This window comes from Chanos chanos, chromosome 15, assembly GCF_902362185.1.
Source record: "Chanos chanos chromosome 15, fChaCha1.1, whole genome shotgun sequence".
In the NCBI taxonomy this organism is placed as follows: Eukaryota; Metazoa; Chordata; class Actinopteri; order Gonorynchiformes; family Chanidae; genus Chanos; species Chanos chanos.
In genome coordinates, this window is record NC_044509.1 from 13,412,366 (window position 1) to 13,431,715 (window position 19,350).

General features: G+C 44.7%; 1 protein-coding gene across 1 annotated transcript in view; it reads left to right on the top strand.

Annotated features, from left to right (window-relative positions):
* auts2a (activator of transcription and developmental regulator AUTS2 a) overlaps positions 1 to 19,350 on the top strand; it is a 273,349-nt gene that overhangs the window by 230,248 nt on the left and 23,751 nt on the right. The window contains exon 5 of the mRNA XM_030792745.1: positions 10,467 to 10,515. Coding sequence (XP_030648605.1) covers positions 10,467 to 10,515 — 49 coding nt within the window. The remainder of the gene's footprint in view (positions 1 to 10,466; positions 10,516 to 19,350) is intronic.

Genomic DNA, 19,350 nt, shown 5'->3' on the forward strand with positions numbered 1-19,350 from the left:
GAACGAATGCCAATATGCACTTGATAGTCAGTGAGAAGATGGCAAAGATGTTGACCTGGGAAATGAGGACGACTTTGACTTATGTGGAGGGGTGACAATGAAAACGCAGAGGCTTTGTGAACACAAACACAGCGCGTTGAAATGTGGCGTAACAGAGCTGAAGTGTCGACACGCGCGTTTTTGAGCGAGAGCTTTTTGTTTCTCTCTCTCTCTCTCTCCTCATGCCTGTGAGTTCAGATTTGACTCAGATAAAACTCTGTGACGTCCTGTAGAATGAGATACCGATTAGCTTTGCCGCTAATAGCACCGCAAGTTAATCACTGTAAACATCTCTGTGTTGTCGTCTCAGAGACGACGCTGACACACTTTGCTTATCGGTAATTGTTTTAATTGCTACCCGTGTTTAATGAGATGGTCTTGCTCGATAACGAGAGAGCTCGCTGTTTTTTTTTTTTTTTTTGTAAAAAGTCCGCCCCCGTCTCAGATCTCATGCCTGTGGAGGAGTTGGATGCTAGCTTGCTAATGCTTTGGTTGGAAATTAATGAAAGGTCTAGTGATGGCACAAATACACGTCTCTCTCTCTCTCTCTCTCTTTAGAGATAGGCCGGAGATGGTCATGAAATATTTAAATGCTAAAGGCTTCAAAGTGGATGCCCCCTCCCCTTCTTCCTTCACCCCCATGTCCTCAAACCTCAAGTGATCTCCCAAACCCCTGGGCCCTAGCTAGCCTAGCCTCCCCCAGGTCTAACACCCCCCCCCCCCAAAAAAAAAACTCTGTCACTCCCCTCTTCACTCTATGAGCATGTCCATTGACACAAACATCATCCAGAGAGTTAAAATAGGTTTGTCGCCCCCCCCCCATCTCTATCTGTCTCTCTTTGTCTCAATCTCACTGAGTCTTTCCATCTCCCTCCCTGTTTCTCTCATTCACTCTCCCATGTTCTTCCGTTACCCGGAGGGAAATCTAACCTCTCTCTCTCTCTCTCTCTCTCTCTCTCTCTGTGGATTACTGACATGTTAAAGCTTTCTGTCACACAAGGGAGGCAGGCGCCCCCCCCCCCATATTTCTCTGTCTCCCTACCCCCAGCAGGATGGCTACTGTAGGGAGAACAAGGCCCTTATTTAGTACACTGCCTGTGAAATGCAATTAGAAACCCCTCCAGGGCCTGCAGGAGCCTGGACCTAGATGGAGAGAGAGCGCGAGGGAGAAAGAGAGAGGGAGAAAGAGAGAGATAGACCTCCCCTGCTGCCCGTCAGCCTGCTGGCTTTTGAAGTCTGAGGCCATCTTAGGTCCCCCCAGAGAGCCTATCATCAGACCCCCTCTTTGGTGTATTTCGGCTCAGTGGAGCCTGGAGTAACTGGGCTAGGAGGGCTGGGTTGGAGGGGGGTGCTGTCTTGCTGTTCTGCCAGCCTGACAGAATGATCTTGACGGGGCGTTTCAGAGGCCCAGTGCCCCCCCCCCCCAGACTGTATTTCTCCAGCCAGATTGCTCAAGGCACCAACAGTCTATCACAGGTCCGACAGATTTTAATACCGCGCTTCCTGGTGTTTTCCTCAGTGCTTTCCTGGCCTGATTCGCCTTAAAGCCTCCACAGGCTGCCCCCCCCCCCACCCCCCACCCCCAAAGGCCTACTCTTCTCTATTCCAGTCTCCCAGGGTCTCGGTTCTCTCTCTCTCTCTCTCTCTCTCTCTCTCTCTCTCTCTCTCTCTCTCTCTCTCTGCTCTCCCTCATTGTACTCTCAGCTCACAACAAAGTAACAAGGGAAGACAGTTCTAATCCCACACAAAAACAGAATTAGACTTAAAATGAGTGTAACCTTGGCCGTTTGGCACAGACTGGGATTCCGCCCTGCTTTGCATGGCAGTCTGGCTGTGAATACTGAGATGTCGACATCTATTAACTTTTCAGAGTGAGAGACCAAATTTCTATATATATATATATATATATATATATATGTGTGTGTGTGTGTGTGTGTGTGTGTGTGTGTGTGTGCGCGTATATATATATACACCCACACACACACACACACACATACATACATACATGTATTTTCTTTATATCCTCTTTGTCAGCGTGGCAGTTCCTCTGCTAAAACTGAGGCAGAGCAGGGTATTTACTGGTTATTCTTTGGCCTGGCCTTTGTGTGCTCCCAGACTGCCACAGGCACGGTTTTTCAAATGACTGGACCAGTCTGAGTGGAAACCAGATCAAACCAGGGGTTTCTGTTGCCTTCACTGCTCCGTCTTTTCACCATTTCACTTTGTATTTGGGGAATGTAGATAAAGGCATATGGCAACTTGAAAGCAGATGATACTTATGGCTGATTAATGATGTGTAGCACTGTATTTCATTCCGGTTTCAGCCGAGCTCTCACTAAACTACAAACAATATTCACCAATGCATCAAATGTGAAACATGTTGCATTAATGGGTTTTGCATGTGTGCATGCATGAAGCATTATTGTCTTCCTCTGTGTGTGTGTGTGTGTGTGTGTGTGTGCTTGTGTGTGTTGGTGTGTATGTGCTTGTGTGTGTATGCGTATATGTGAGAGTAGGTGTGTGATTGAGTTTTGTGTGTCTCTGTGTACGCATGTGTGTATCCGTGTGCGAGTATGTAGTTTGTGTGTGTTTACATGCATGTGCGTCTGGGTGTACGTACGTGAACATGTGTTTTGTGTGTGTAAATGTGTGTATTTGTTTATGCGCATGTGTCGATGTGTGTGTGTGTGTGTGTGTGTGTGTGTGTGAGAGAGAGAGAGAGAGAGAGAGAGGAATGATGGACAGGACTGAAATTACCCCTGGCAGGATGAACTACACTCTCTGACATGCCTGTCATTTGGACAAAGAGGCAGGAGAGTTGGTTTTTTTCCTTCTCTCACCCCCCCAACCACCCCCCCTCCTCCCCACCACCACTCACCCGCCCACCCAAACTGAATAAAAAGGAAGAGAATAAGATAATGCATTAAGGATGTAACCGGAGCGACGGATAAGGAGAAGGTTAAACCAATTTTCCTGTCCGGTTTGGTTTGTTTTTTCTTTTTTTTTTTTTTGTTTTTCCACGGGAGAACGAATGTAAACGCTGTCATTGCCTTGATGGCCAGTGGAGCGGCTGTGTCTCCTCTCGACAATGAGTCTCGGTTTATCTGCCGTCGGCTTGAATCCCGCCCCCCCAGAGATTATTGGCTCTCAGACGCAGATAATATATAAAATTATACTGCACGTAGCATTTGCCTGGTCCAAACCGCCTTTAGAGCGAAGGAGAGATCGGATCCAGATAAGGTGATAACACTCATGTTACAAACTCTCTTCCTGATCGGCAAGTGGAGTGAACGCGTTTCCTGGATTATGGGGCAAAATGATATACAATGTGCGCCTCATATCTCCTGGTTGGGAGGCAGGGAGATATTTTAGTCTCGGGGAAACGTCTCACGTTTTAGATTCCTAATGTCTGTTCCCGTCGGATGAATGTCACACTCTCTCTGTCTCGCCCCGTCTGTGTCCTCCGTCTGCTGAATATATGTATAAACGTATGAAAATAATCTTCCATGATCTTAAGTCTCTCAGGGCCGTGTGATGAATGGAGTCTTAAATGAGTTTGAGTTATGTGGGAAAGATGGCCTCTTATTTGGCAGGAGATATAGAAAGGTTTTTGAATTCTCAAAGGCCTCTCTTTTTTCTCTGCCATAGCACAGGGAGGGTGGCAGCTCCCTAAACCTTCTTGTCTTTCATAGCTGTGTAGCAGGAATTATATAATCTACACAAGCAAATGAAGCTTGTTTTCTACCCAGTTTTCTAGGCTTCTGTCTCCCAGTCATAAGACCTGAGGTTTCTCCCTAGTATTTGTTTTGCCGCTGCCTTGCAATACATGTGTGCCTAAGTGTGTGTATGTATAAGTGTGTGTGTGCATAAGTGTGTGTGTGTGTGTGTTTAAGTGTGTGTGTGTGCGCATAGGTGTTTATGTGCATAAGTGTGCAGGAACAGAATTTGAGTCTGCCTGTGGTTTATTGTTCATTGTGTTTGTGTGTGTGTGTGTGTGTGTGTGTGTGTGTGCCTAAGTGTGTGTGTATGCACAAGTGTGCACAAACATCATTTGTCAGTTTACTCGTAGTTGATTGTTCATTGAGTCTGTGTCTGTGTGTTTTTTTAAGTGCTTTTTAGCGTAACGTCCATTTGTATGTGTGTGCGTGCACACACAGGCCTGTGTTTGTGTGTGTGTGTGTGTGTGTGTGTGTGTGTCCTTTCTTCATTGCTCGATGTGTTGAGTGACAGATTAATATGTGTATGCTTATGTGTCAGAGGAATCGGGAAGAAAGGTGTTGTCAGTGCAGCTTGTCAGGGGAGGGGAGAGATTAGACGCAGTTGTCACTGCCAGACGATTGCAGTCTTACAGAGATAAGGCTGAATGTAATGACTGCAAAAAAAAAAGCATTCTCGTCCTGTCTGTAAATGGCAAGGAAAATAGATAGTGGATTATCCAGGGTTTTGTTCCTTTTCTACATGTGTCTGTTAGGAGACTGTTAGGGTGCGTTGGTGTGTTCCATCGAGTTTAATAGTAGTAAAATATTCCGTCTGATTTTATACACATCATAGAGAGTACGGTTTGCGGTATTAGCGGGGGTTAGGAAATTAATTTTTTATGTCGGATCCTCATTCTGATTCCCATTTCTGTTAGTTTGACCCCACATCTTTAGTCTCACTTAGCCTGGAAGTCCGTTAATCAATCACATTAAATCTTCTTGGGTTTCTGAGATATAACACACACACACACACACAGAGAGAGAGAGAGAGAGAGAGAGAGAGAGAGAGAGAGAGAGAGAGAGAGATGAGCTCCCTTGTACATAGGAGCTGAAAGATCTTAGGAGCTAGAGCAGCTTGGAAGATGGAGGATGGAGAATCAAACAGCCTGATTGCTCCTGAATTCTCTTTGTGGGTCAGATAGCTCAGGAGGGAGGAGGAAAGTAGATACCTCTTCTCTCTCTCTCCCTCTCTCTCTCTCTCTCTCTCTCTCTCTCATTCTCTGGCTGGCCCCCTTTGTCTTTGACAAAGTTTTCATCTCTGCAGCAGTGGTATTGTTCACACAGTGTTTTACATCACCGTGGATATCAAGCCCAAGTCACGATAACCTCCCCACGGAGATGGTCACCATTCTCTCCCCAATACCCGCCGGAGTTTTGGATGTCATTAGAAACGGGGACTCTTTTCACCACTCGACGTTCTCAGTCAAAAGCCGGGTTGAATAGTGTGAGGCAGGAGAAGAGAGGACAGAGGAGACGGGAGCTGAGCCAGACACGAGAAAGACAGTTCAATCAGCCCCCACCCCACCTTTCCTTTCAACACAATACATCCACCACACTCATCTCACACTTATCAATAATATTTTAGAGACAGAGAGAGAGAGAGTGAGAGAGAAAGAGAAAGAGAGACTGACTTTCCATAATGGCAGGAGAGGGGCATAACACAAAGCCGATCTCCTGTGATTGCAATCTAGGAACGAAGTTCCTGTAAAATTAAACCGCGCTCGTGCTTGCGAGAACGAGGGAAGTCGGGGGAGTGGGGAGTCAGGGCTGGGGGGGTGGGGGTGGCGGGGTGGGGTGGGGTTGGGGGGTGGGGGGCGCTGTGAAGCAAAACACGCCTCTGGTTACTTTGAAGCGGAGGATCAAGCTCTAAAAAAAAGGAATACGGAATGACAAAACGTCAGTGCAGGGGCCTGATGGTCTATAGGCAGAACTTACAAGCACAGACAGCAATTACTGGCATACATAGCGCTTAATGTTTGATCTCTACTCTGACTTCTCCGCCAAACAGCACCGAGTGCTTTTCCATAGTAAAGTGCCACTTTAGATTAGTTTCTTGGCAGCAATCTGACATGTTTTTTTTTTTTTTTTCCCTTTTCTCTCTCTCTCTCTCTCTTTCTCTCTCTCTCTGTCTCTACCCCCCCCTCTCTCTCTCCCTCTTTCTCTACCCTCTCTCCTTTCTGTTCAAGTCTGTCAGCATTTCACTTGAATTAAACATAATCTACGCTGAGAGATCCGGACGTTGATTGTTGGGTGGTGAGCTGTAATCACAGACTTGAGGTTTTTCTTAAATCTGATAATCACCGTTTAGGACGGCTAACATTGATTTGGGGACGTCCGCTGCCTGAGAGGGGCCCTTTGTTTTGTATTCATATCCACTTCATTTGTACCATATGTGCATAATCATATCTGTATACCTGTAACCATGACAACAGAACGGTCTAATAATTGTTCTTTTTCCTACAGCTGAGACTATAAAAGGTGTTTATAAATACTTAAAATCCAAAAGTGACGCAAATCTTTCTTAAACCGAGATAATATTTCAAATTAAATTTGATCAAATTTTATTATTTTTTTTTTTTTGTAAATTAACCATAAGTGAATTTGCTGTGGCTTTATTGCACTGTTTTTTACAGTCTCAGATTAAAAATATGTTGATCTCCTGCAGCTGTATGCAGAATGAGTAAACATGTTATCAGTAGTGTAATTACCTGAGTAGCTACAAATCTGTATCAAAATTCACCGTCAAGAATGACTGTAAAAGGCACTACACAGTACATATCTCACCTCTTAACTGTGCATTTGGAAGCTGAAGTATAAAGACTGAAAATTGCAGAACTCATAAACATACGATATATATATATATCAGGTGTAAATATCACACATATCGTAAATATAGTATGTCACAGTGTGACTATATATATATATATATATATATATATATATATATATATATATATATATATATATGTGTGTGTGTGTGTGTGTGTATGTGTGTGTGTGTGTGTGTGTGTGTGTGTGTACACACATACACACACGCACACACACTGTCTGACACCACCACTGCGGTGTAACAAAAGAAAATAGATGATGTTCAGTGATGCATATTCAGTGCACATAATTAACCTGTAGTATGACTGACGGCTTGTACCTCAGGGAGAGGAAGGAAATAAACTGTCCGTCAGTCCTAATTTCTGTGCAGCCTGACCTCTTACTTCCCTGGGCCGTGACTGTATAAGCAGCTTCCCAGATACACTCGGTTCTCAGGGAGAGAAAAAAGTGAAAAAGTGAACCGTTAGGATGAACTGCTTTTTTATTTGAACTGAATTGTGGAGTACATTGTTTAACGAGGGAAAATCTGTTGTTGACAGATTAGAAATAATTCTCCTGATAAATACATTTTATACATACATACAAAAACAGAGCTGGGTCCGCTGCTCATTTAAAGCAGATGCGGTAACGTTTTTTTCTTCCCGGGATAGAGAGATCGTAGAACACACGGGCGAAAAGGGAAAACGTCCGCACTGTGCTATGAGCTAACTCATTTCCTGGCTCTGGGCTAGGGCAAGGTCAAAGGTTACGGCATTGCGACTCTGCCGTTAAGCTATTGACCTCCTTAGCGGAGGGGTCAATTCTGATTTGCCAACCAACGTGACCTCGGGTTTCAGAGATTAAAGAGATTTTCATGGAATGCCTGGCATTAGGCAAAGTCCACTGGATTGTTTTGGTTCGAAGCGTCCATAGGTAAAGTCTTAATGAGATTGGATCAGACAATAAAAAAAAAAAGGGTGTCAGTAGCCTTTTTCCTTTCAACTGACAAAAATAAAAAAAAAACAAAAACAAAACAAAACTCCGGAATTTGGTTAGCCCTACCTCGTGGTAGAGGAACACAATTAAGAGGAAAATGTCATTATTTGATTGTCCTGTCTATGAATAATCTCCACCCACTCTATGAATTTTTTCCACCTCCAACGGCCATATCCCGTAGTACATAGACATTAGAGGTTATGAAATCATTCTAGATCAGTGGACTTCATCCGCATACGCGGCACTGTTTCAGATAGTGCTTAGTTCAGCAACTTGTATTAATTCTACCTGAGGGATGGCTCCAGGTGTTTGACGACTGAGACTGGGTAGAGGGTGCTCTCCTGACTGAAAACAATGAGGTACACAAGGTGTAGGGGATGGCTGGGTTGAGTCCAGTCGGTCGTCCTAGGCTCACGAGAGCGGAGAGGAACTTTAGCAGACGGGCAAGCAGTGGGTGAGAGTTTTTGGAGAGGTGCATGCTGCTCATAAAGAGCATTTTGTTTTATTCCACCCTGCCCACCCCCCACCCGCACAGTAGCTGCACCCTACTGGGAAATTCATTAGCGGCTGACATCATCTCACTCTCCGCACAGAGTGAAAGAATACCATTCTAGTCCCGGTCCCTCCTTCCCTTTAACCCACCCTCTGTCGCCTGCACTCTGTGTTTCCACTACCAGTAGCAGCTCTCACTGTGCACCATTCACCCGAATGCTCCCACACACACTCTCTCTCTCTCTCTCTCTCTCTCTCTCTCTCTCTCTCTCTCTCTGTCTCTCTGTCGGGCACTTCTGTTATAACAAAGCCTCTGGTCTTGGGAAATGTTACTCTGACTTGCAGTAGAGGAAACACACGTGTGTCTGTAAGGGGCAAAGAGGCAGGGGGTAGGAGTTGAATGAAGTCAGGTTAGAATCAGGAAGTGGGAGGAACCGGTCGCGAGAGGGACCGCTGAGACAAGCCGTTGGATGAATGAGAGTTTGTCTGAGCTGCTGCGCGAACGGATAGGGACACCGCTGCAACGTCTGGACCCTAGGAAACGGCTTCTAGCCAACAGAATACAAGCTTACCTACGGAAAACTGAAAAAGAAACGGCATTCTATTTCGGTTCCTGGTGATTTTTAATCTGATTTTTTTTTTGCACTCTCGCTTGCTACAGGGGAAATACTGTATATGCTTTGTTGGATTTTCTGCTCTGCGGGAGCAAACAGGCGAATAGTACAGTGAAGAGAGCTGAATCTTTGACTGCGCTCGGATGATCACTCTGTGAGCGCAGCGTCTTTGCCTTGCGTGAGGAGTGAGGCACCCTGACACAAAGGCTCGTAGTAAGGAGCTTTCTTTGGTGGCTAATTACGGAGATTTTCACCTAGAAATTCGTCAGATAAGTCATTCTTCACAGTTGGACGGGAAGGGAGCGCCGTCTGAAGGATTTGTCGACTTCTCAGCTCTCGTGTTGCTGTTCTTCAAGGCGAGACACATGGCTGCCTTTGTCCGAGAGGCACAGTAGCTTTGTGCGTTCTTCCCGTTTTCCACATTGGGATTTTCTCGGAGAGGCTTCTTATTTCGCATGGCTGTCATTAATTTAGACAGAGTGGAATTCGCTGTTTGTGGATTACAATGTTTGACAAGCAGAATGTGAAACGGAGCCATATTTACTAGACCGCGAAAGTGATTTCTTGACTTGTTATTTTCCTCTGTGCCTGCCTCACCACATCAGAAGGTACAAAAAGCCTTTTTTCATGTCTCCTCCAGAGCTTATGGTTTGCAAACGTAGCCTATTATTTTTGCATACTGAACATGTGTATCTTATTGAGTCTTGTTGCGTTTTAAGGGGAATATAAACCAGTGTTCTTCGAATCATCCAAGGCTTTTGTTTAAACTAGGGTTGAAATGATGCGATGGTCATGATACCTTCTTGATCGTTGTGGTAAACTGTAGAATAAATCTTGCTTTGAACGTTTCCAGATGTTCTTGGACCTGTCTTTTTAACGCTGCTGTCTTTGCGCATCGCTTATTTATCCGTTTGTGAAGAACAATGTCATAATTTTAGTAATAAAAATGTTATTAAAATGCATTACTATTATTATTACTATTACTATTATTACTATTATTATTATTATTATTATTATTATTATCCATTGCAGCTTAATGTGGCACTATGAAACCTATTTGAAACCTAATCGTAAGCTAGGATAATAATCAGGTAAGAAAACTAAACCGTTATGAAATTGGGTACGGTTGATGTAGACTACTTTGCCCGTGGGACATTTAATTTTAAAAAGGTACGTTAATGTAATGTCGCTTTTACGATGGTTTGGGGGGTTGATGTTTGTGTTCACTTTGTCACAACTCGAGCCGTCCCATCCCCAAGTTTATCAGTGGCAAAAAATAATAAAATACAATACTAATAAATAAATATAGTTGATTACTCCCTTGGTAAAACTCACATGTCTGCTCGTATTGTTCAGATTGCAGAATAATGTCATTTTAGTCCTCTGATGGCGTGGATAAAGAAGAGCCGAACTAGGAGCACGTTAAATTTTAATAGGTCGATCTCTCATGCCGTTGATCGGATTGAATTAGCCAATGCCTCTTTGACACCACATTGTCACCTAAATAGGCTTTCATTACCTAAATGCTGTGTAAATGCCAACACTGAATGTTTGCACAATAACACAGCAATGTTAATGCGCTCAACCGGATTCCAGACAGAACGCGCTGTTTTGTCATGGACCAACAGTGCCATCATATGGCAGCGCGAGGAAGAGCAGAAATTGTGTGCTCTCGTTAGTAGGCTCGTGTTCATTTGATGATGAAGCCCACCTGGTAGGAGATGAAGCAGATGTACTGATGGTAGTCTCTCTTTTTCAGGGCTCCGATGCCAGCTCTGAAAAACTCTTCAGCACCGCAGCACTTAAAGGTAAGTCTTCCTTTTCATTGATTTAATCAGCACCACAGGCATGGTTACCACATTGTTTATGGTAATCGGATAGCGGATTGAAGAGCTCTGACATTGTATCTTGTGTTTAGTAGAAGGACAGTATATTTTCAGCTACGATACACTCGCTCTCTCTCTCTCTCTCTCTCTCTCTCTCTCTCTGCCAGTGAAGATAAGGTTTGTTTGTTATTGCTTGGATCAGATTAGAGCATCTCGGCAAATCCACCTTCATTTTCCCTGGTCCACAGTATGAAATATCAATCTGTGTTCATCCAATTTTTTTGAATGTGACTGAAAAATCCATCCTCAGCGCACTCTTAAACAGATTCCAATTGGGTTACAGTGTGATGAATGAGAAAATCCATACAAGCCACAAAGGCATGTGTAAACTGCACCCCGGCACTGATTTGCTGAGATGCCATGGACTTTTTAGAGGAGATTGATTCGATGTGAAATGGTAAAATAAAGGGACAGATCGGCTGAGCATATGAAAGCGAGAGGAACGGATGGGGTAATTTTACTCAGACGCTGTAATCGTGTGTGTGTGTGTGTGTGTGTGAGATGAGGTTATTTTACTGTTCTAGAGACTTCCATTAAGAGAAACAGAAGATGATAAGATCATTGCGATGGCAGATAGGTGGAGGGAAGGGGGGGGGTGTCTTCAGTCAACCACCACTACATGACACCACGTCACGGCACCACTAATTTGCTCTTAAGGGCTTTGGAATGTCAGCCTCCCCCGTATTTTCCTAACCCCAGGCACCCTAAATAATGGAAGTTTTTCCTCGTGAATGGGCATTCCTCCGTAATGGTCCGTTACCAGGATGGGGGGGGGGGGGGGGGGGAATAAAGGAGAGAGGAGACCTGACACCCCTTATCCCAAAAAAATAAAAAAAAAGGGAGGGTGAGAAAGAAGGTCTGATTGATGCCGACAAGCCCTTGTTCCGCCTCTTCCTTCAGTCTTTTCTCCCTCCAGACCCCCAAACACATTTCCCACATTCTGCCTCTTTGATAGCCTCCAGGGTTTGATTTGTGGCGTCCATCGGGCGCTGAATGGGCAGGGCTTGACGGAGAGAGGGCTTCCTTTTAGGAGACACCTCAGTAGGGATTTGGTTCCCTTGAAAGGATTAAGACCCCCCTTTGTGCTTCCTAAATCAACACAGCGCCGCCTTCTCTGCCCCGTGAAAAGCCCCCTCGCTTGGGAAACAGTACACAAATACGCTTTCTCCCTTGGCCGATGGCAGTCCACTTCTCTGGCCCCTATTTCCATTTAAATGTCTGCCTTTCTTTCTTTTCTACATCCACTGTCTCCCTCTTTCCTTTGCCATATGCTAATTCCCATTGCTAGCGTCAGTGGGAAGGAAAAGACTGTGCTCCTAATTCCAGGTGCAGAAGAAGTTCGTCCCATTGGTACTTTTTATTGGAGTGGGCTGGAGAGATAAAAGGCGATGAGTGTGTGTGTGTGTGTGTGTGTGTGTGTGGTAGGGTGGTGTTTTTTGTTAAAGGGATTACCAGTGCTTGGACTCAACCTTCAGGAACAAGAAGCTACTGCCAGAAAGGAGAAGCTAGAACATGCGACGATGAATGTCAATATTTGCCTTAAGGCAAGGGCAAAGGGTTTACTTGTCCAGTTTTTTTTTTTTTTTCTTTTTTTCTTTTTTCTTTTTTTTTGTGGTTTGTGGACTTGCTTGTTGGTACACATGAAATGCTTTGCTAGGCTTAACACTCAGCCCTGGATAAGAGGGGTGTAGTCACCATAGTGGGAAAGCTTAACTTCAAGGATTCCACTGGGTGCAGACAAAAAAAAAACAAAAAAAAACACGTCTTAACTTGGAACACAGTACTGGGAGAGTGCTACCCAACGGAAAAAGGAAATTAAAGGTCAAACCTATCACCTAATCTCCTGAAGGAACACTGAAATCTGTTGCATTTCGTATGAAGCTGATTCACATTAAATTGGATCGCTAATATCGAATTCAATTATTTATTGGTGTCTGTGCCTGCATGGAAATGGGGGAATAAAATTTGGAAAGTTTCTGCATAACTATTCAATTTTAAACAATTCAGATCTCTCATGTCAGTCAGGAGGGGAAGGATAATGCTAGATAATTTACATTTGTTCTGTATTAAAATATAATATTTCATAATAGTATAATAATAACAACACTTTTTTGAACTCTAGAGAAGATTAAGATTAAAAATAGATTACAGACACGTTCAGTCTTTCTCCCCGTTCTGGCTTCGTGTTTAGACGTAACCATACATCTTTTACAAACGGCAGACGCTGTAATCTGGGAGTAAAAACTCATCCTCCATTTGAGAGCACACCATTCTGGTTATGACTGTGATTAGAGTCTTACCAAATGGCAGTCTGATAGATGCTGCCAGTCTTCCGGCAGTTTCCGCGGAGTCTCTGTATTTCAGCAAGGGCCTGCATAGCAATTACTGTCAACGTAGACACGCTTGCTCCAGCTCAGCAGCAAGCAGCCTGATTGCTAATTGCCTGTGTCTTATTTGCAAAGACACCCAGCTCTGAGGGACTTTTTGAGGCATTGATTTGTCTACACCCCTCCCTCTCTCTGAGTATTCACCTGCCCTCAGGAACAGTGACAGACACCAGGTGTAATTGTTGGTTGTGACATGCTCTCTGTACGACCCCCCCCTCCACCACACACACACACGCACACACTCATTCCCTCGTTCACTTGGGTGCTCGCTCCTATTAAACGGGAATCATTAAGCGTTAGCGATAATTACCGGCTCTGTCACCGAGCCCACAGGTGTCAGCCAACAAGCCGGCAACAAGGCTGCACTTTTTTTTATTATTTATTTACCTGTTTATTTATATATATATTTTATTCAACACCTCATTCATCAGAGTAAATCTTCAGACTTCCAGATGTTTTTTTCAACGTTTTTTTGTTTTTGTTGTTGTTTTTTTTTTAACTCTCACTGCAGCAAAGGTGAAGGTTATAAAGCCAAGCATTAAGTCAGGCACTTTAATGGCTGCCTCAGGGAGGGGCCCTCAAGAGGGAAGACCACTGGACCTGACTTTGATATCAGGACATAATACCCTGTCACCAGAAAGGCCTCTGATCCGCCCTGATCCGCGCACTCACTCTCATTCTCTACGGTCCTGTCAGCATCGGGTCTGAGTCCAACTGTGACACGGCAAGGGAGACGCTGCCCTAAACACATTACCGTTGATTTGTTTGACAATCCCACCAGGCAATAAAATATGAGATAATACTTAATATCATTTGAAAAACAAAGGAGAGCCATTTCTGCTGAGTGATTCTCTTTTACTGCGGACGTCTTGGCCGAAGACCCACTCGTCTCCGTGGAGAATAAAATCACCCCTGGCCATACCACACGCCCCCACCCCGGGACCTTTTTTTCCTCTAATGGATTTCTTTCTTTCTTTCTTTCTTTCTTTTTTTTCTTTGGAAAACAGAGCCATGACATGTTTGATACTTCACTTGCAAGAGATTTGTTTCTTATCAGTTTTATTAGTGAAATTGATGTCATATGTCATATCAGAGCTGGTTTGAGTTGTGATAATATACAAAACCAGACCTCACTAAAACCCAGTCTCTCTCTCTCTCTCTCTCTCTCTCTCTCTGTCTGTGTTTATATGCTGAGATGGACATAAATATGTCAAATGAAACAGCATTATGGCGTAGGGGATTTGAGGCAGCAGAACGTGCAAAATGCAGATGTAAGGCAAAGAAAACCAAGCCACCAGTGTGTGTGTGTGTGTGTGTGTGTGTGAGAAATGTGTAATTGTGGCGCTGATGATATTGTTGAGGAAAGAAAAACGGGACCATTAGAGAGGTTGAAACATGTGGTAGATAAGGCCTGGTAAAGGGCCGTGTTGATGGTGTTAGAGAGCTCTTGAGTTATTGAAGCAGGCTAAGTGGTAGTCTGTCTCTGCGCTCTCCCTTGGCTGACAAATCCGGGGTGAGCGTCATGCTATAGGCTCCAACTATTCTTAACATTCACTCTACACCCTGAAGTGGAGTAGGGTGGCAATTTACCACGCTGATATTACCGAGAGCGGTGGTCCAAAAGCTTGAAAACGTGTCAGCGCTTATGAGGCAATGAGGACCACGCTTCGGTAGCAGTGTCAGTTAGACTTTAGCGTAGATAAGACACACTGATAAAGACAAACCTGCTACGCTGGGTCCTGTTTAGGGGTGTCTTTTCACTGCAACCTTTACGAGAAAATCTTGCTTTTTCTCGTCGTTCAAGAACTGAAAACAAATATAATAAAGTCCAGAGCTTGGCCTTATGAACAGAAACAAGATTAAAAATATAATTTTCCGTTTTCGACTCCTAGCGGATCTCCTGCTCTTTTGTGTGTTTTTGCGATTCATTTCTAAGCTCCAGAGACTACAACTAGCATTCCTCCATGTTATAAATCTGTGCTTTTGTCCCCTAACTTAACCTTAAGAGTTCTTTATGTGTCTCTATGGACAATACCCTGCTTCTGCCATTCAGAGTAGAGGTTGTTTATCTCTCTCTCTCTCTCTCTCCCTCTCTCTGGCTCTCTTTCTCTTCTGTGTGATCAGAGACAGGCAGTAATTCACAAGCCTGAGAGGCAGTGCTGTAGCTATGGCTCATCATCTGACACAGCCACACAAAGGTTAACACACCAAGGGCAAGAGATGCTGATTTACTGCCCCAGAGCCAGCAAACAATAGCAGCCACCCACACACACACACACACACACACATACACACATGAACAGCCTGCCCAGTGATACACAGACACACATGATGACGATTGTTTGTATGCACGTGTGTGTACATATATGTTTGGGTAGATATTGTGGTTATGTTTAAATAAGCCATGACATGTTATCATAGCATTTGTTTGAGTTACACTGAAGTGTAGGCTAACTGCATGTGAGACACATATGTATGTATGTACATACGCCTGGGCCAGCTGGAACAGACCACTCTGGCGCGTATGGAGAAACCATGTGATGAAGTGGAAGTGAAACTCTCAGAGATGCTATCCATCATTTCAGTGTGTCTGGGTTATAGTCATAACACAGGCATGGCTTTACTCCCCTCTCTCTCTCTCTCTCTCTCTCTCTCTCTCTCTCTCTCTCTCTCTCTCTCTCTCTCTGGCTGCTCTGCTCTGTTTGACATGCGCTGAGAGGTCACTCCGAGTGTGTTCCCAAACTCCAGAGGTTGAAAGACTAAAAGTAAATCCATCCATCTTAACAGACTGTTTTTAGCAGCGGGGTGGAGATTTGGCGGGATGGGGGGGGTTACAGCAGCAGGACCTGGTGCAGAAGGAGTGGGGAGGGAACATTATGTAAACATTGCAATATCCGACATGCAACACCGAGCGACGGGGTCTGGAAACCGTCTGCTGACTTCAACTCCCGCTTTCAGAGCGCAAACATCTGAGTGGGGTTTTCTCGACGGAGATAAAAAGCGAAACAGCGTTTATTTTCTCCAGATCCCCCTCCACTCGTTTTAAGTTTGGACATTTTGTGGATTAGGGTGTTGACTGAAGGCTCTGGGTCAAAACCTTAGCCTCCGTCTTCAGTCCCTTCTAGCTCTTTCTGTCTTTTCTCATCAAACGCTCGACTCAGCCAAAGGTTAGAGTCAAAACACAAGAGCCTGACTGTATTCTACACCTCTTAAATCTGTTTGCCGAGACAGCATCGCAAATTTGCACTCGAGTTGGCTGTATAAACTGTCTTAATGCGTTTTAAAAGCTCGCCTGTTAAACTCATTTCTGTGGAAGAAACGGATTCATGTGTTTACAAGCAGTCGTTTGTCAAGCTCAAATACTACAGTGTACACGTTTGCATTGGGCCGTTCACACAGTAAGAATCCTCATTATCTTTGTGAAAGGATTCGTAAACATACAAAAGACTTGAAAGCTTGTTAATCCTGGAACAAATAACAGCGTGTTTGGAGGATACTCTTTGTTGGATCATTTATGTAACCAGTTGTTTTTCTATTCTTTTTTTCTTTTCTTTTTTCTTTTTTTTGCAGAAAAAGTTTTTAAAGTTTGTCTGAAATTAATTGAGACGGATAGAGGAAAAGAAGAATTACAAAGCATATTTTAATACTGCTTTTCAGACAAAATTACTTTAATAATATTGCTATTGAAGTATTGCGTATTGAAGCAATTTTGAGAAAATGAGAGTTGAATTTATTTTATAGCATGTTTTTAAATGCTTATTACAAAGTGTGGCGTTGTGAGGGGGCTGGTGTGTACATGTGTGTGCGTATATGCGTGTGTGTGTGTGTGTGTGTGCGTGTGCGTGCAGGCACTGGTTCTGTATTTTCTAAACCAGCACTAGAGGTGGTCTCATTCTTGCTGGTCTTAAATGGTTGACAGACAACTAATGGCTGGCCAAACCAAAAAGTAGAAACAAAAATAATCCATGGAAACACGCCACCCCCTCTCTCCCTCCTCACCCTGCCCCACATCTGTACAGACATCAGCTGTGAGCTTTCATTCGCTATGGGATTGTTTTGACAGCATGAAATCTCCAGAATATTCCCCCGAATATTCCCCCCTCTCTCCCTAACTCTGCCTCTCTCTCTCTCTCTCTTTCTCTCACACACACACTCTCTCTCTCTCTCTCTCTCTGCCTTTACCACTTCACCCCTTCTCACCTTCACCTGTTCCATTAAGGACCTGGTGGGGTTGAACAGACCAGCAGTTTGTTTTGTCCAATTATGCGTATGTCAGTCAGCAGTCTCTGTGGTGTTGGAGGGGGATCCGGGGCTGGGGGTCAGGGGGGGTTCGGTGATGTATGTGTGTGTGTGTGTGTTAATAGAGGAGCAGCCCTCTAATGAGGCCTCAGCCTGGCCCAGGGCCTGCCAAGCAGGCACGGTGAAGGCTAGGAGGGCTGGAGGGTGTTGTTGGAGGGCGGGTGGGGGGTAGAGGAATGGTTAGATGATCAGGGTTAAAATACCATACTCTCCCCCTGTTAACTCTCTGTCTGGCTGGGTTTGTTTACAGCCCAATTTCACTCTGGTAACTCTTTCCACCGGGCCTTGTAGGAGTTGCCTTTTTATGCCTGCTCTCTCTCTCTCTCTCTCTCTCTCTCTCTCTATCCCTCTCCAAAAACCCTCATGTGTCTTTTTTTTTCCTGTTGATATCATTTCTGAAATTGCATTGATTTCGAAGGTGGAGGATTATAAATTTTTCATCTCTATGAGAATGGGCTGGTTTTAATCAGAGAGATATTGTCTAGATTTGTATGATGTACGTGCGAATAACGATCGGCACCTCTCTCCCCTCCACAATATTAGCCTGAAATATTGATGAAAATGTCAAGAGGTTTGCTTAACTAATGCCGGATTAGATGCAGGGCTTAGGATCTAAATTCCAGACTTAGCTCAGACTAACCTTAGTCACTGTGAGGAAACAGAGGGGGGCCTCAAGCGGTCCAGAGCGGATTCTTAAAAATGACAAATGTATTTTCTTATAGCAGTTGATGATGTTTTACCGGTTTATAGTGTGACTAGAAGTGAAATATTTAGTGGTGACCGTGTTGGAGGGAAGAGAAGGAAATGTCCGGTTTGATCTTACAGTGCTGGACCAATAGGGTGTTGCCCAGATGGAGGCGGTTTCCTGTGTAAAGGTATACAGAGAAGACAATATTGATGAGATGAGCCAATGAGCCAAACTGGTGTATGACACGAAGTGTCTGGCCAGGCTTGGACCCATGCATGGCTAACGGGGGGGGGGGGGGGGGGGGTGTCTGGCATTGCCGAATGTTGTGGATATACAGTGACCCCCTTTGGGATGCCGTGCCTGTGTTATTCCCCCCCCGTGAATGATCACTGACTCCCACGAGGACTGAGATGGTCAACGAGTCTGTGCAGTAACAAGGGAGTCTCTTTGTTTGGACACCCACAGTGGTTGTAAGACTGGGGGGGGGGGGGGGGGGGGGGGGGGGGTAACACAGGCACAGTTGAACAGGGGCAGTGCTTGGGTGGGATATTACCACCCTTCGTCACCCCTCGCCCCCCCAAAAACCCCTGTTATCCTCCCCACCACCCCTGTGGTCCCAGTGGGAGGAACGGGTTACTCTCCGAAACAGTAAACAGTGTGCTCACAGACCGGGGGGGTGGGGGTGAGGGGGGTGCGAGGCACAGCTGGTGAGCAGGCTGGTTTCAGAGAGCTGGTCTGGATTGAGGAAAGCAGTATTTTAATTGCTCCCTCTAGAGTAAAGTTATCTTTTTTTTTTTTTTTTTTTTTTTAAACACACACCCCGCTCCCCCTCACTCCGTCTCTCTCTCTCTCTCTCTCTCTCTCTCTCTCTCTTTTCTTTCCACCACCGACCCGCTCTCATAAATATGCAAGATTGAAATAAGCACCTTTTGACCCGGAGGGCAGGAGCTGGGCCACTTCGATCTCTCTCTCTCTCTCTCTCTCTCTCGCTCTCTCTCTCTCTCTCTCCCCTAATTTTTCTGGGTTTGAGGGAGAGATTGTAGAGCTAGATGCCAAGCCCTGTCTTCCCTTCTACTGACATTCATAAATAAATGAATTCTCTATGGCTTTCTGCTGTAATTCTCAGCTGATCTGTCACTGTCAAACTGGCTCACGGTCACAGTTGCCCGGTCTGAGCTTGAGACCGAGGCAAACGGCAAAGCTGAGTGAAACAGATTTCTGTTAACGGAAAGCAGAATCACAGAGGTAAAAGGGTGCATAAATAAAGACCGTATTTTTCCCTTTCGCTGGACCACACTGCCTCCTGTAGGCGCTATTCCACCACAGGCCCCAGCAAACGGGTAGAAAGCCGTCTGGAGCACATGCCGAATTTTTCGTCAGGTT